Raw genomic sequence first — 17,725 nt, 5'->3', positions numbered from 1 at the left:
CAACCTGTACCATACTTATTTACCATAATATTTATGCCACGTGCACTTACTGCCTATTGCACTTCTGGTTAGATGCTAAACTGCATTTCGTTGCTCTGTACATGTACATGTGTAATGACAATAAAGTTGAATCTAATCTAATCTAATCTAATCCAAAACCTAGCTACGGCAAAGCTAGCAGAGAGGAGAAGCGAAAGCTGACCCAGGAGGCGGTACGTGCCAAGCTAGAGAAAGCCCGCTTTAGCAGAATCATGGGCATGTCCACGCTGGTATCGTTGGTGCCACGACCAGGTCCTGCGGCAGTAACAGACACGATCTATACTGACATCAACAACAGCAAGCGGCAACGCCCCTCCAAGTCTACCATTACTTTCGTTCGAGCAGGCAAGAAGCCCCAGTCCCCAAAGAAGACCCAGGGGGGCGGCCTGCTTGCAACACCGAGGGACTGGCAGACCTCCATGTTAAAAAGCCCAAACTTACAATGTAAGTGTAGCATCTAATTTCTACATACATAAACTTTGTAGAGGGTGGTTTAAAAAAAATAATACATTAAGGCGTAAAGTTATTTATAGTGAAGTGTGTGGCTGCTTTGAATGACAAGAGGGAAGCGTCTCAGCTGTCTGCCTATATTTCACTCAATTTCATTGTACAACATGATGACTACATTGATAATTACCTATTATTAGATAACAGCCTCATTTAGGAGGATAATGATCCAAAGCTTATCAGCAGCCTGTGGATACTGATGCTCATTAATGCCCCAGTGCTGAAGCATGGGTAATACTTACATTACAGCCAAAAACTAGCTGATAATTTTTGTCTTAATTTTGAATCTGCTCTTTTACCATCCGAAACCTAACAGACTTCTGTCTCTCTCTTGACGAATGTGCTTTCTATAATTATTTATTTTGTTGTATAATGCAACGAAAATCCCACATTTATACATTCAAAATGTATATATGTATGTATGTATGTCTTGAGTGTTTAACTACATTTTGAGACCACAGCAATGGTAAATAAAATATTCACTTGGTCAAAACAGCTTCACATCAGAGACATCACAGATTATGCAGTACATATCTTCTGAAAGGGGGGAGTCTAATGACATACTTTAAATATGTCATTCATCTTCTGTAACCACTTGTCCTGTGGAGGGTCGTGGGGGGGCTGGAGCCTATCCCAGCTGTCATTGGGTGAGAGGCGCAGAAATATGTTATTAGGCTATTTCTATACAATGTAGAAAACATAGAAAACGTCAGGGTGTGATATTTTGGGGTTAAGGAGAATGTGATCTTTTTGACCTGGACGTTTGTCCCTTGACATTTCTGTACAAATTCTGGTTTATAATACTCTAAAACAGAAAGAAGAAATGTCCATATATTCACACAGGTCATATCATAACTATAAATAACAAACAAATGTGACATAACATAAAACCGAAAAGTACCATACACTGAGGTCTGCCCTTATCAGTCGTGTGAAACAGATTAGATAGATCACAATATGTATTATTTAGGAAACATTGTTGAATTAGAAACTTTACAGAAGTGCTCATTTTCTACGAACTAAACCCAGAATTCTGTTTCGTATTTTGGTCAGTTTAAATCCATAGATGAGCGGATTCATGACTGGAGGGATGAGGAGAAATTCTAAAGCGATGAAGTTTTGAGTACTCGGAGGTAAATCAGCAAAACCGAATCGCATGTACATCAAATCAAAAAGTATTGCAATTACAAAAGTGAGTAAAGAGGTCAGATGGGGCACGCAAGTCTGCATGAATTTTACCCTGTCATCTTGGGACCTTGCACAGGTTTTAATAAGATGCATGTAAGTCCAAATGATGAAAAACCCATGTGACACATAAATGACAATTGTAATATATGCAAATATGCTGTTTGAAAAGGTATCGGCTTCAGAACAGGCAAGTTTAACAATTAACCAGTTTACACATAACAGTCTCTGAATGTTTGTGCCACATAACTTTAGTCTAGATGTTAGCAGGACGTTGATGGAGAAAATGCAGAAAGGTGTTAGCCAGGAGAAACATACCAGCTGAGAGAGCCTCCTCTTAGTCATGAAAGAGTGGTAGTGCAGTGGTCGACATATAGCCAGATATCTGTCATAGGCCATAACTGCTAGAATGGACACATCACAGCAAGCAAATGAGTACATGATAAAAGCCTGTATAAGGCAGCCTTCATATGAGATTACTTGAGAGGACGACAGCAGATCTAAGAGGAATTTTGGGTAGAAACCTGTGGTGCCATAAAGTCCATTAATGCAAAAACTCGCCAATAAAACATACATAGGTTCATGCAGGTTTTGATCTAAGACAATGATCACAACAAGAGAGATATTGAAAAATAAAATCAAACAATAATACAGTGAAGACAGAGAGAGTGACTCTGTAATGAATTGTCTCGTTAAAGCCTGACAGAATGAAAATTCTTACAGTAGAAACATTATCCATGATCAGACAACAGAGATTCACAAAGTATACACGAGCATGTAGTCCACCATTGTTGTTGATGTTGTTATGAGACGTCTATAAGAGGTGGAAGGCTCGAGGGTGTGGCGATGACATCATCGTTTTCTCCGAACCCCGTTTCTCCCAGTTGACACGACAACACATAACCGGCGTTTTCAAAAATCTGCACTTTGGCCGGAGTTTTTAGAAATAATCGTTTTCTGTGATAAAAACGGGGTTTTCATGTAAATGAGAGACCAAACCGCAGGGAAATATCTGCGTCTTCCCTTCGTGTAAACGGGGCCTGGATCTGCCCAACTCAGCCTGCCAGCCACGCCCACCTCGTCAGTCTACTCAGCTCACCTGTGCACACAGCTGCCTCTCATCTCATGCAATCAGCCCAGCATATAGGCACCAGCTCCACACTCACTCCTTTGCCAGATTGTTATTTGCCATGCAAGACTTTCCAGCGTTCTCCTGCCTGACTTCCCGGTATCAACCTCGCCTGTCCCTGATTCTTCTGCTTCGTCTGCCTCCTGGTAACTCTATACTGACATCAACAACAGCAAGCGGCAACGCCCCTCCAAGTCTACCATTACTTTCGTTCGAGCAGGCAAGAAGCCCCAGTCCCCAAAGAAGACCCAGGGGGGCGGCCTGCTTGCAACACCGAGGGACTGGCAGACCTCCATGTTAAAAAGCCCAAACTTACAATGTAAGTGTAGCATCTAATTTCTACATACATAAACTTTGTAGAGGGTGGTTTAAAAAAAATAATACATTAAGGCGTAAAGTTATTTATAGTGAAGTGTGTGGCTGCTTTGAATGACAAGAGGGAAGCGTCTCAGCTGTCTGCCTATATTTCACTCAATTTCATTGTACAACATGATGACTACATTGATAATTACCTATTATTAGATAACAGCCTCATTTAGGAGGATAATGATCCAAAGCTTATCAGCAGCCTGTGGATACTGATGCTCATTAATGCCCCAGTGCTGAAGCATGGGTAATACTTACATTACAGCCAAAAACTAGCTGATAATTTTTGTCTTAATTTTGAATCTGCTCTTTTACCATCCGAAACCTAACAGACTTCTGTCTCTCTCTTGACGAATGTGCTTTCTATAATTATTTATTTTGTTGTATAATGCAACGAAAATCCCACATTTATACATTCAAAATGTATATATGTATGTATGTATGTCTTGAGTGTTTAACTACATTTTGAGACCACAGCAATGGTAAATAAAATATTCACTTGGTCAAAACAGCTTCACATCAGAGACATCACAGATTATGCAGTACATATCTTCTGAAAGGGGGGAGTCTAATGACATACTTTAAATATGTCATTCATCTTCTGTAACCACTTGTCCTGTGGAGGGTCGTGGGGGGGCTGGAGCCTATCCCAGCTGTCATTGGGTGAGAGGCGCAGAAATATGTTATTAGGCTATTTCTATACAATGTAGAAAACATAGAAAACGTCAGGGTGTGATATTTTGGGGTTAAGGAGAATGTGATCTTTTTGACCTGGACGTTTGTCCCTTGACATTTCTGTACAAATTCTGGTTTATAATACTCTAAAACAGAAAGAAGAAATGTCCATATATTCACACAGGTCATATCATAACTATAAATAACAAACAAATGTGACATAACATAAAACCGAAAAGTACCATACACTGAGGTCTGCCCTTATCAGTCGTGTGAAACAGATTAGATAGATCACAATATGTATTATTTAGGAAACATTGTTGAATTAGAAACTTTACAGAAGTGCTCATTTTCTACGAACTAAACCCAGAATTCTGTTTCGTATTTTGGTCAGTTTAAATCCATAGATGAGCGGATTCATGACTGGAGGGATGAGGAGAAATTCTAAAGCGATGAAGTTTTGAGTACTCGGAGGTAAATCAGCAAAACCGAATCGCATGTACATCAAATCAAAAAGTATTGCAATTACAAAAGTGAGTAAAGAGGTCAGATGGGGCACGCAAGTCTGCATGAATTTTACCCTGTCATCTTGGGACCTTGCACAGGTTTTAATAAGATGCATGTAAGTCCAAATGATGGAAAAACCCATGTGACACATAAATGACAATTGTAATATATGCAAATATGCTGTTTGAAAAGGTATCGGCTTCAGAACAGGCAAGTTTAACAATTAACCAGTTTACACATAACAGTCTCTGAATGTTTGTGCCACATAACTTTAGTCTAGATGTTAGCAGGACGTTGATGGAGAAAATGCAGAAAGGTGTTAGCCAGGAGAAACATACCAGCTGAGAGAGCCTCCTCTTAGTCATGAAAGAGTGGTAGTGCAGTGGTCGACATATAGCCAGATATCTGTCATAGGCCATAACTGCTAGAATGGACACATCACAGCAAGCAAATGAGTACATGATAAAAGCCTGTATAAGGCAGCCTTCATATGAGATTACTTGAGAGGACGACAGCAGATCTAAGAGGAATTTTGGGTAGAAACCTGTGGTGCCATAAAGTCCATTAATGCAAAAACTCGCCAATAAAACATACATAGGTTCATGCAGGTTTTGATCTAAGACAATGATCACAACAAGAGAGATATTGAAAAATAAAATCAAACAATAATACAGTGAAGTGAAGACAGAGAGAGTGACTCTGTAATGAATTGTCTCGTTAAAGCCTGACAGAATGAAAATTCTTACAGTAGAAACATTATCCATGATCAGACAACAGAGATTCACAAAGTATACTTCCCTCATGCAACAGCATAAGAACTCATGGAGCAAACAGTTGTACTGAGCTGGTAACAGAGTCTGGTCTCCCACTACAATTAAGCTGTTAATAACAGCTTGCTGTTCAACAACAAAACGTACACTGGGGATTTTTTTTATTTATTTATTTTTTTGACCACATTTCTTCCTTGAAGACGATGGTTCCCCACTATCCTTCCAGTTTTTAATAATGCGTTGGACAGTTCTTAACCCATTCAGTCTTTGAAGAATCAACTATCTGTTTAAAACAGGGTTCTGAATACTTATACCACTGCTCCGGATATGAGTGCTTGGTTATTTGTAATGTTGCACTTTTAAAATACCATGTTTACTGTTGGCACTGTTTGATATGCAACTTTTTATGAGTGACCAATGAGAGTGACTGCAATAATGTTCACATAGTATAAGTACTGACATTGTAGTTGAAAATGTTAAAAATGTGTAAGCTTTGAAAGCAATTGATATTACTAATGATTTTAAGTTAAACAAACTTAGTATTAAGTGTACTGAGCTCAAAATATCAACGTCATCATCCACTCAATTTTTACATTAAATTCACTCGTTTTCATCACACATTACACATTACTTAAATGTAATGTGTGCTTATAACGTGGATTACAAAGGGGTGTTGCTCATTCAGCTCTAAAACTACTCGCAATGAGAAAGAAATCCGGGATTAAACAGTTACTTGTTATTGTAGTTACGTTACTGTCATGAACCTCCTCAGAAAAATTCTTCAATGTATTCTTTCAGTGACTCTTCGGAGTAGGACGAAGGAAAGTTAAAGGATATTGTATGCTAACTCTTTTTTTTTGCACAGTTTTCACAAAACCCAACTCATCAAGGCTTCCATGAGGTAGTTTTTTGTTGTTCCATTTTAAATAAAATTTGCCTTCCCTGAGTTCCCTCAGTCCTAGCAATGTACTTTGATCCGATTCCTCCATTGAGCTCTGACGTGTGCATCAGTGTAATCGGTGTACCAGGAAATCGTGCACTGACAAAAGTTCCGCGTTGTTTGGAATGCAAACTGCGATTAAATAAGTTAATCGTAATTAAAGCGTTAAAGTCTCATCCCTAGTAAAAATATATTTAAGATTCTGTTCATGCACTTGTTAATACAATATTCTGTTAATACATTGGCTGAAACATTTTCTAGTCCCTTCTTATGACCATAAGCAGCCTGGTTTTTCTGTCTCCCATGGACCTTAAGTGTTCAGGATCACAACCTTGATGTACATCATAAGAAAGAGCATTAGAGTAGAAAGTGTTTTAGCCGATGCTCTGTCAAAAATGTTATGGTACACCGTTTTTTTCTGTGTCAACGAAAGCAAAAAAGACAAAAACTGATGGTTTTAGGAGAGGAAGTTACGGTCCTTGGCTACCATTAGCACAGGAATGTCTGCATACCTGCTAACTGTATATGTAACATTACAAAACGTGCTAACTTTGCAGTAAAAGATGCAGTCAGAGCTGTTCCTGTAAAGGAAGACAAGAAATGCATGTATTGTCACAAAACTGGTCACGTCATTGCTAATTGAGAAAAGAACAGTCTCCAGCTCACCTGCAGCCAAAAGGTGTGGTTGGGCTTGTTAAAAGCAAGTTGATGGTTCTGTGACAAAGTGGGTGAGAACCACACCATTTGTCCCAGTTACCATTTCTTCTTAATCATGCTTGTTTAATAGTTGTTTGCCGAATTCCACCTTTTTCTCTTATGTGCATACACTTACCATCCCGGGGTTTGTGTTTTGCATTATATTTGGTTACAAATCATACACCAACATTTCCATATGAAATCAGACTCAGACAAGTATTAAGTTGAAACTAGTTTATTTCAAATGTGCATTATTCAAGTTAATTGTTGAGTTACTTACCATACCCACCATGTGTTCCAGAGACAAAGGGAGGAAAGAAAAAAAAAGAGAAAAATCTCTTCCTGCTTTTAAGGTCTCTGTGACCTCATCATTGAGGACATCAGACAAAACCATCGATGGGGGTGTTTAGAAATTATGTTATGGATTATTTGGTCTTTTAAGATTGGGTAGAGATGGTACAAAGTTAATGGAAGTTAAAGGCCTAGTGGAAGGTGTCTGTCTATTTGTGCAAGAAGTACATTTACAACCTTGTCACTTACCTTTTCCAGAATGGGAATGGTGAATATACCTGCTTCATGGGATGCACCAATGGGATGCCAGTCAAGTGCTAATGAACAGCACTATATAAGCAGTTGCTTGTCAGCTAGTGATGGAGAAACTGAAGCTTTCTGTCACAGTTCAGTCACAAGACTCTCAGTATTTTTCCACTGACCCTGAGGCCACGTTTACACGTACGAAAACGATCTTTTCCCTCTCCGCTTTCGATGGCATCGTTTCAAGAAATATCCGCGTCCACACAAATCCGTTTCACCACGACTGAAAACGCTACTTCATATTCCAGGCCTATAGGTGGCGCTGTTTCGGTTTCAGAAATTCACCAAAAACGGAGAGGAAGAGGCGGAGCATGCGCATAAAGCTTGAGCGCTGTTTACAAATCGACTTTACAAGAAACCAAACTCAAGGAGAAATTATATTTTGCCCTGGTAACCATAATAGGCTCAATATCTTCTCCAGCAGGAACACGAGCATGTAGTCCACCATTGTTGTTGATGTTGTTATGAGACGTCTATAAGAGGTGGAAGGCTCGAGGGTGTGGCGATGACATCATCGTTTTCTCCGAACCCCGTTTCTCCCAGTTGACACGACAACACATAACCGGCGTTTTCAAAAATCTGCACTTTGGCCGGAGTTTTTAGAAATAATCGTTTTCTGTGATAAAAACGGGGTTTTCATGTAAATGAGAGACCAAACCGCAGGGAAATATCTGCGTCTTCCCTTCGTGTAAACGGGGCCTGGATCTGCCCAACTCAGCCTGCCAGCCACGCCCACCTCGTCAGTCTACTCAGCTCACCTGTGCACACAGCTGCCTCTCATCTCATGCAATCAGCCCAGCATATAGGCACCAGCTCCACACTCACTCCTTTGCCAGATTGTTATTTGCCATGCAAGACTTTCCAGCGTTCTCCTGCCTGACTTCCCGGTATCAACCTCGCCTGTCCCTGATTCTTCTGCTTCGTCTGCCTCCTGGTAACCGTCTCAGCCTTTTGTCTTTGACCAAGATTTCGGCCTCCGCTCTCCGGATCCCTGTTTGCTATTTTCTGACTGATTACCTGGTTACATCGTTCCTGCTGCCTGCTCCTCATTGGATTGTCTGCCTGTGTTATCGTCTCTCTGGTACCAAACCCCTGCCTGCCTTGACCAAGCCGCCTGCTATTGTGGTTGTTGTACTGTTTGCAAGTGCTTCAGTAAAACTTTGAACTCTTTCCATTGTTCTGAGTCCTTTGTGCTGCAATTGGGTCCATACACCACCCGTTACACTTTCTGAACCACTGAATCAATCTGAAGCAATTGTGTTGAAATGGTTCAGGTGTTTCGAAGAATTTGATACAATTAAATGTGGCAACATCTGCTGGATAATATTATACTTAGTGTGGCGTACTCCGATGCCACTGTGAGTCCTACAGCAGAGAATCACCCGGAGAGCTATGACGTTTCAGTTACTTTATTCACAACACTCTACACAACATTTGTTGTCGTTCGCAGGCTGGTTCTCCTTTCTCCACTGCCGACAGCCGTGAGTGTGTCTCTCTGCATTGTGTTCCTCCAGGTCCAACACGCTACTGTGTTAACAAGGAGAGAGTGATTAGTCCAACAGGATGCAGGTGTGCCAATCACTCTCACCTGATGCTGCTCTCATGAGCCCTCTCCACACCTCTCTCCTGCAGCTGATGCACCACGCCCCCTCCGCCTGACTTAGGCCGGGGAACCGTCCGGCCTAACCTAGAACGTATTGAACCTCGTTTTTACTGGGGCTTGGACCTTCCTCCCAGCTTTCTTTAACCAGGTCCAAAACCCTGCGTGGTTTCCTGCCAAACAGCAGTTCAAAGGGAGAAAATCCCTTGGAGGCCTGGGGTACCTCGCGCACTGCAAACAACAGAGGATCTAGCCACTTATCCCAATTGCGACTATCATCGTGGACAAACTTACGGATCATGGACTTCAAAGTCTTATTCAGGTGCTCAACGAGGCCGTCAGTTTGAGGGTGGTAAACACTGGTTTGAATTTACTTGATGTCCAATAATCCGTAAAGTTCTCTCAGTGTTCGTGACATAAATGAGGTGCCTTGGTCAGTCAGGATCTCTTTCGGGATCCCAACTCGGGAGATAACTTGAAACAGCGCCTGCGCCACACTCTTTGCAGAGATGGTGCGCAGCGGCACTGCCTCTGGATATCGCGTTGCGTAATCCACAAGAACTAACACAAAGCGATAACCACGTGCGCTCCGGTGAAATGGCCCGATGAGGTCCATCCCAATACGATCAAACGGGACCTCAATCAGTGGTAATGGGCACAAAGGCACTCTAGGGATGGCCGGTTGGTTAACCAACTGGCATTCAGGGCAAGACGCACACCAGTGGCGCACGTCTGCCCGAATCTACAGTATTTCTTCACCACAGTGACGAGACACTGCTGAAGGAGGGTTTTGCCCAGCTATACTGAACAAAAATATAAACACAACACTTTTGTTTTTGCTCCCATTTTTCATGAGATGAACTCAAAGATCTAAAACATTTTCTATATACACAAAATAACCATTTCTCTCAAATATTGTTCACAAATCTGTGTAAATCTGTGATAGTGAGCACTTCTCTTTTGCCGAGATAATCCATCCCACCTCACAGGTGTGGCATACCAAGATGCTGATTAGACATCATGAATATTGCACAGGTGTGCCTTAGGCTGGCCACAATAAAAGGCCACTCTAAAATGTTCAGTTTTATCACACAGCACAATGCCACAGATGTCGCAAGTTTTGAGGGAGCGTGCAATTGGCATGCTGACAGCAGGAATGTCCACCAGAGCTGTTGCCCGTGAATTGAATGTTCATTTCTCTACCATAAGCCGTCTCCAAAGGCGTTTCAGAGAATTTGGCAGTACATCCAACCGGCCTTACAACCGCAGACCACGTGTAACCACACCAGCCCAGGACCTCCGCATCCAGCATGTTCACCTCCAAGATCGTCTGAGACCAGCCACTCGGACAGCTGCTGCAACAATCGGTTTGCATAACCAAAGAATTTCTACACAAACTGTCAGAAATCGTCTCAGGGAAGCTCATCTGCATGCTCGTCGTCCTCATCGGGGTCTCAACCTGACTCCAGTTCGTAACCGACTTGAGTGGGCAAATGCTCACATTTGATGGCGTCTGGCACGTTGGAGAGGTGTTCTCTTCGCTGATGAATCTCGGTTTTCACTGTTCAGGGCAGATGGCAGAGAGCGTGTGTGGCGTCGTGTGGGTGAGCGGTTTTCTGATGTCAATGTTGTGGATCGAGTGGCCCATGGTGGCGGTGGGATTATGGTATGGGCAGGCGTATGTTATGGGTGACGAACACAAGTGCATTTTATTGATGGCATTGTGAATGCACAGAGATACCGTGACGAGAGCCTGAGGCCCAGTGTTGTGCCATTCATCCACGACCATCACCTCATGTTGCAGCATGATAATGCACGGCCCCATGTTGCAAGGATCTGTACACAATTCCTGGAAGCTGAAAACATCCCAGTTCTTGCATGGCCAGCATACTCACCGGACATGTCACCCATTGAGCATGTTTAGGATGTTCTGGATCGGCGTATACGACAGCGTGTTCCAGTTCCTGCCAATATCCAGCAACTTCCCACAGCCATTGAAGAGGAGTGGAACAACATTACACAGGCCACAATCAACAACCTGATCAACTCTATGCGAAGGAGATGTGTTGCACTGTGTGAGGCAAATGGTGGTCACACCAGATACTGACTGGTTTTCTGACCCCCCCAGACCCCCCAATAAAACAAAACTGCATGTTTCACGCCTAAGGCACACCTGTGCAATAATCATGCTCTCTAATCAGCATCTTGATATGCCACACCTGTGAGGTGGGATGGATTATCTCGGCAAAGGAGAAGTGCTCACTATCACAGATTTACACAGATTTGTGAACAATATTTGAGAGAAATGGTTATTTTGTGTATATAGAAAATGTTTTAGATCTTTGAGTTCATCTCATGAAAAATGGGAGCAAAAACAAAAGTGTTGCGTTTATATTTTTGTTCAGTGTAGATGATTATGGTCCAAAACAACATCAAATGCAGTTTTTTTCATCAAGGTACATGAAACTCGTGTCTCCGGCTGGCTGGCTGGCTCCCCACACCGCGCATGAAGTGGGCCGGTCTGTCAATGACTACCGGGCCACTTTCCCCCCCCCAGTCTGCCCCTGGCTGCAGGTCAGGAACATTGTCCGCACCAGGTATTTCATTGCTCGAAAAAAGCACACCTGGAGCATGATATGGGTCTGTGATATATAATCTGTTGAGTTTTGCCTTGTACTGGTCAGTTTCTATCAGTTCTAAGTGCACAGTAAACTCTGACTCCCTGAAATCAGTGGTGGGGCCATTTATTTTTCCTCAGAGTCTTCCTGCCAACATGGTGGTGTCAACAAATAAAGTTATGTGACGCCCGGAGCTCTATAGATAGACAACGGAGCACCTTCTCCAGAAGGCTCAGACAACTTTGTTGTCTCAAAGAACGCTACAGGAAATCTTTCCTGCCACAAGCCATCAAATCCTCATTTGTGTGTGACAGATGACACTCTGGACTGTTGTTTTATGCACATTTGCACATTGTTATTGGTTGTAAATCCATTTCATTTCACTGTATTTCATTTTTTTCTTTCTTTTTTTAATATTCACCTATTTTAATATTCACTTATTTTATAATCCTATCTATCTTTCTATCTTTATATCTATATCACAAAACTTGACTGGTGGGTGGAAACCTACCGCTAGGTGTTAATTGTGGTTGTTCTTTTACATGCCAGATTTTTCCCTGACAGCCCCTGTGTTTGTACATTTTATTTGTCATACATAGTGATTCTCAGATCTAGTTATATGCAATATAATTGACTATTTTAATTTAAATTGCATTCAAAGATGTGCATTTCTCTTATTTGTAACTTACTGACTGTGAGCCATATGATTTTTAGACACCAGACTAAATGTTTTTAATATATGATATGTAGCACACTGTCTTGAGTTCTTCATCCAAACCAGGTTCAGGGTGATATATGTATATGTCTGTTCTGTCTATTCAATACTGCATGTTGAAAATGGGGAATAAAAGACAATACACTAACATGACAATACAATTTTAATCACAAAGTTTACACAATCAGAAACCTGAGCCTTTATCACTTTCAAAGATTGTAACACTAAAAAGCTAAAAAGACACACGCAGTGAACTTTCTAATAAATAAAAAACAGGCACATAAAATACACATTTGTGTGCTTTTACAGATTCCTCCTACTCATTGTGTAACATTTAGAGAAGCATAAAGACATAAATATGAGTCACATGCTTATTTACTACAGTGTGGTGCAGTACAATAAGATTTACTATTAAACAAATAGATAGCCATAATATTGGTCAATTTCATAAAATGTACACGCAAAAAAAAAAAAAAAAAAGTTAAATTTGAAAGTTGTTTGAGGACTAAAAAGTGTAAAATTATATTTTCATAGTTTTGTATTAATAGGTTCAATGAATGCTTTTCTGGTGCACATTTTTAGCAAGGAGAGGTTTCAACATATACCTAAAGAAAAAAACAAGAGTCAATTTAAATTAGTATAAGTTAAATCAGTAGCTATTACGCCCTTTTTGTTGACGAATAAAACCGAGAATTCTGTTCCGAATTTTGGTCAATTTTAGGCCGTACACTAAAGGATTCAGAATTGGAGGAATTAACAGAAACTCCATCGTCATGAAGTTCTGAAGGCTCTGTGATGACATTCCTAAACCGAATCTAGTGTACATTAAATCAAACAACACGGCAAAGCCAAAGTTTACCAAAGAAACTAAATGTGGGACGCATGTTTGTGTAAACTTCTTCTTGTTCTCTTTTGACTTTAAGCAAGTTTTCACCAGATACATATACGACCAAAGGAGAAACAAAAAATGCACAACATAAATTGCAATGTTGAAATACGCAATGCTAGTATTTGCTACAGAGGTAGAGCAGGCTAGTTTACCAATTAATGCATTTGAACAGTAAAGTTTGGGTATGTGTGAGCCACACAGCTTTGTTTGAAAAATTGTCATGGTGTTATTGAACATGCAAAAAAGAGGCAAGAGCCAGGAGAAGGCTACTAATAGAGATACTCTCTGTGCAGTCATAAGTGAGTGGTACATGAGAGGTTGGCATATAGCGACATATCTATCATAGGCCATCACAGCTAAAACTGATAAATCACATCCAGATGCTGAGTGTATCACAAAACTCTGCAGAAAGCATCCGGCATAAGAAATAACATGAGAGGGAGACAGAAGATCCAGAAGGAATTTGGGGTAAAAACCTGCTGTTGCATAAAGTCCATTAATACACAGATTACACAGGAAGATATACATAGGCTCATGAAGCGTTCTGTCCACAATGATGGTTATGATGAGAACAGCATTTACGACCCAAATTACTGAGTAACACAGCAAAGTGAAGGTGAACAGAATGAGCCTGTGGTGTACTGTGTAATTCAGTCCTGAGAGTGTAAAAAATGTCAGCACAGAAATATTATCCATGAGAATCACATGTCAGCCTGCACAAATGAATTCATTCAAATCTTGTTTCATATCAAACCTGTGTATCCTCATATATGCTGATCATATGTTGTCACTTCAGAGACATGTTTTCGTCATACATGCTGCCAGCCTACATCCTACGCCAAGTGTCTCTGAAACCTCCACCATTGGTACCCCCGCTTAAATCATCTCTCTCTGATGACCTAAATCAAGCTGGGAATTCAAGCACAAGTAGTGGAGAGAAGAAACTAAAATCGAATTAGATTTTAAAATATTTCAGTGTTGGGGTTGTGGGGTTTGGCTTGGCAGCAGGGGGGAGACGTGGGACAGGCTTGTCCAGGGAGCAGAGGAGGAGGAAGCATGATGGAGCCGCAGCTACTGCTGGAGTTAGTGTCTGCTCTATGTCATGCAATATTATCCACTTGTTTTTGTCAGAGGCTTTAGTGGCATTACCCTGAAAATCTGTTCATGCTGACACACTGTATACAAACATTTTGAACAATATTATTATTGAAGCCCTTACATGTGTTGGAGTATAAAGATCACCCTATGCATTTTGTGATCACTGCGAGAGGATGATTAAATCTAAAGGTGTTCAGGACGCAGGAACTGAATAATCCTGTTTCTTATTTGTGTTAATTTTAAACCGTATATGATGGGATTAAGAATTGGAGGCATGAGGAGGAATTATATCGCCATGAAATTCTGGACACTTTGTGATAAGTCCTTAGAGCCAAATCGCATGTACAACAAATCAAACAGCAAACACACAACTAAAGTGAGTAAACAAAATAAATGTGGCAAACATGTTTGCATGAACTTTCTTCTGTTCTCTTTGGATGTTCGGCATGTCTTGATCAGACATATGTAAGACCAAATAATGAAAATGAAATGGCTAAAATAGAAGGTATAATTAAAAGCTGGAACGACAATTTTAGCTAGAGAGGCAGAGCAAGCTAGATTACAAACTAACAAGTTAACACAGTAGATCTTTGGTATGTGTGAGCCACATATTCTCAGTGTTGATGTTGTTATTGTCCCTATGAACACCAAATACAAGGGAACCAGCCATGCAAAGAACACAAAGACACAAACTCTTTGTTTAGTCATCACAGAGTGGTACCCCAGAGGTCGGCATATAGCCACATATCTGTCATAGGCCATTAGAGCTAGAAAAGATAAGTCAGCACAGGCTGAAGAGTGCAACACAAAACCCTGCAAAAGACATCCAGCATAAGAGATGACATGAGTGGCAGACAGAAGATCACTGAGGAATTTGGGGTAAAAACCTGATGTCCCATAGAGTCCATTGATGCACAGATTACAGAGGAAGATGTACATGGGTCCATGAAGATTTGTATCCATGATGATTGTCACAATAATGGTTAAATTCACCAGCCAAATCACACCGTAACACAGTAAAGTGAGAGCAAAGAGAGGAACTCTGTAGTATGAAATCCCACTTAACCCTGCCAGAGTAAACATAGTGATCACTGAAACATTGTGCATCCTATTGAAATAATAGTTTTCTATGTCATTCTATATGTGAAAAACATTTGCATACCTCACTTATTTGCTGGAGAAAGGACGTCATCCAGACTAAACTGTCATCTTGATGTCAATTATATCCTTTCACAACGGCAACAGATAATGAACTAGTGAATATGGTTATTCAAACTATCCAATCCGTGAACTAGAACGGGCCACAGAAGACTTTTCATATAGCGGTAAATAACTAATCATCTTCTGCTGATCACTGCTGTAATGATGAGTTTACATAGACTACTGTACATACAGTATGTGTACAGGTAGGCCTACAGTATGTAGACTGTTGCATAGTTGTCTTGTTTCCCTTACAGTAGATGGATTTAACATATGTATGCAAAACAAAGTTTATTCATTTGAGATATTATTTAAAAATCAATAAATTCCTTGAATTTGCTACCTGTGGTTGAAGGTGTTGTTCAGTAATGTATTTTTACCCGTCACTTTAATTTTTTAAAATGATAATGCAATTCAATATTTAATTTTCACTAACTTTAAGTACTTTTTCAGCATTGACAGTATTGACTTAAAAGGGTAGGAAAAAAAAGTTTGGGCTGCTGACACATCTTGTCTGTACTCGGACCAGGACTGCTAGCGCTAACAGCTCTTAGATAGTACCGTAGGGTTGAAGTGCTTTGGTGGTATGCAAACTCTTTTATTTTGCACAATTTGCACAAAAACTCATCAATCCTAGCGACGTGCTTTCACCCGATTCCTCCATTTTGGTAGCCGTTAGCCGCACAGACATAGACATAGACATAGACATATACATATGTATTGTATATATGTCCATGGTTAGCCGAGCTCTGACGTGTGCATCAGTGTAATCGGTGTACCAGGAAATCGTGCACTGATAAATGTTCTGCGGTGTTTGGAATGCAAACTGTGATTAAAGACAAGAGCCAATTAATAACGTCACTCACCACCAAGTGGTCAGGGGTGTGAATTGCAATCTGTCAAAATGACAGATGGCCTTCAGATTTTTCCGTCACAGTTTTAAAAAAACGGTCAATGACGGAAAATATTCGGTTAACACAGTTCCCAAACTTTCCCATTAGTATCTGGTTGAACTTATCCATTGTCCCAATGGCCATTGTGATAGAAGGCAGTCCAAATGTGTGAACCAGGTTCAGGGTGTGTGATCTCCTTGTTACCAAGGAAGGGTGCAAAATATGGCAAAAGAAAACTGCAGGATATTATTTTTAGTGATGATGTTGAGCATAGAGGCAATGGAGTCGGTGACCACTTGATTTGTACCTATGTCCTTCAAACACATGACTATCAGGATGCCGTCAATGATGGTGTAGATTATCTTCTGGAATCAGCTAGGGATAGGACTAAAGCCCCCATCCCGTTTTTAAGAAAGCACTGAATCTATAAATAGCCCCTGCGAGTTTATTAGAACATGGAGGTTTTGTATGTGTTCTCTGATGTTGGCAGCGAGTATTTGTCAGGGATCACTGCCTTTTGCACTAACCTGGGACTGATGCACAGGTGCAGGCCCCCTGTCTTTTCCTGTTCTGGCATGTGGGGTAACACATCCATAAACTTGATTAATCTCTCATCCAGCCTTGTCAGGTCAAATGTCATTATGTAGCACAACTGGTGGGTGACACAAGTGTTGAGTGACTGGATGCACCACATGTTTCTGAATGGGGTGGTAATGATAGGCTCATACCCTGGATGATGCAGCCAGTATTGTTCTTAAGGTAGATGCCAATTCACAGACCAAGTCCATTTTGATGTTGAAGGATATAAACTTTGTGGTCCCTGTGCCACACAAATTCTCTACATTGGTTGTGAGCTTCCACAAGGTAAAGAGCCTTCAGATTGTGGCTATGTGGACCATGACCATGAAGTCCCTGTGTACAACAGTAGCAACAGGCAAACACCATCAAACTCTACCGGTGCACCACCTTAATGACAAGCAAAGTGACTATGTTTGCCACAGCATTGATACCTCTTACCTTTGGTCAGGCAGTTTGGGCTTCAGGTTTGGCGCGATGAGAAGCCACAATTACAACATGTTGTAACATGGCACCCAACAAGATTCACACCTTGAAAATGTCACCTGGGGATTGGATGGTGCTGGAGCTCAACTCATCTAACACCTTAGTGCCGACAGTTGGTTGCACTCTTGAAGCTGTGGTGGCTAACACTAGCTGTTGATTTTGAGTAGGCAGTAAATATGAAAAAAAAAGTGAAATTGTAGAGCTAATAAGTTGAACCTTGCTAGCTGTACCTTCCAAACGGT

The 17,725-nt window shown here is 40.9% G+C and overlaps 3 protein-coding genes across 3 annotated transcripts; all 3 read right to left on the bottom strand.

Annotated features, from left to right (window-relative positions):
* Positions 1-1,470: 1,470 nt before the first annotated feature.
* Positions 1,471-2,470, bottom strand: LOC311488131 (olfactory receptor 11H6-like; the record flags this gene model as incomplete). Its single annotated transcript, XM_084544643.1, is given in 2 exon segments — positions 1,471-2,385; positions 2,387-2,470. Coding segments are annotated over 2 exon segments (918 nt in total). The 3' UTR covers positions 1,471-1,551.
* Positions 2,471-4,166: 1,696 nt separating this feature from the next.
* On the bottom strand, positions 4,167-14,130 carry LOC311488034 (olfactory receptor 1D2-like). Its single transcript, XM_084544537.1, has 3 exons — positions 13,633-14,130; positions 4,547-4,878; positions 4,167-4,368 (listed from the first exon to the last, which is right to left on the bottom strand). The coding sequence occupies exons 1-3, from the start codon at positions 13,924-13,926 to the stop codon at positions 4,248-4,250; spliced, it is 747 nt and encodes a 248-aa protein (XP_084400663.1). The 5' UTR covers positions 13,927-14,130; the 3' UTR covers positions 4,167-4,247.
* A 368-nt stretch (positions 14,131-14,498) lies between these two features.
* On the bottom strand, positions 14,499-15,798 carry LOC311488132 (olfactory receptor 4E2-like). The gene has a single exon (XM_084544644.1). The coding sequence runs from the start codon at positions 15,433-15,435 to the stop codon at positions 14,614-14,616; it is 822 nt and encodes a 273-aa protein (XP_084400770.1). The 5' UTR covers positions 15,436-15,798; the 3' UTR covers positions 14,499-14,613.
* Between the last annotated feature and the right edge of the window lie 1,927 nt (positions 15,799-17,725).

Source organism: Chelon labrosus (genome assembly GCF_963514085.1).
Source record: "Chelon labrosus genome assembly, chromosome: 5".
NCBI classification, from domain to species: Eukaryota; Metazoa; Chordata; class Actinopteri; order Mugiliformes; family Mugilidae; genus Chelon; species Chelon labrosus.
Note: the sequence above shows the minus strand (reverse complement) of the source record. Positions and strands in the feature narration are given on the sequence as shown.

What these genes read in the sequence shown, in the direction of transcription:
- LOC311488132 (XM_084544644.1), bottom strand. Translation starts at nt 15,435, where the DNA reads ATGCACAATGTTTCAGTGATCACTATGTTTACTCTGGCAGGGTTAAGT.
- LOC311488034 (XM_084544537.1), bottom strand. Translation starts at nt 13,926, where the DNA reads ATGGATAATATTTCTGTGCTGACATTTTTTACACTCTCAGGACTGAAT. An exon ending in ATGCCGGATGCTTTCTGCAG is followed by an intron (nt 4,879 to 13,632) that starts AGTTTTGTGATA and finishes TGCCTTATACAG; the next exon opens with GCTTTTATCATGTACTCATT. An exon ending in GTCATTTATGTGTCACATGG is followed by an intron (nt 4,369 to 4,546) that starts GTTTTTCCATCA and finishes TTTACCTCCGAG; the next exon opens with TACTCAAAACTTCATCGCTT.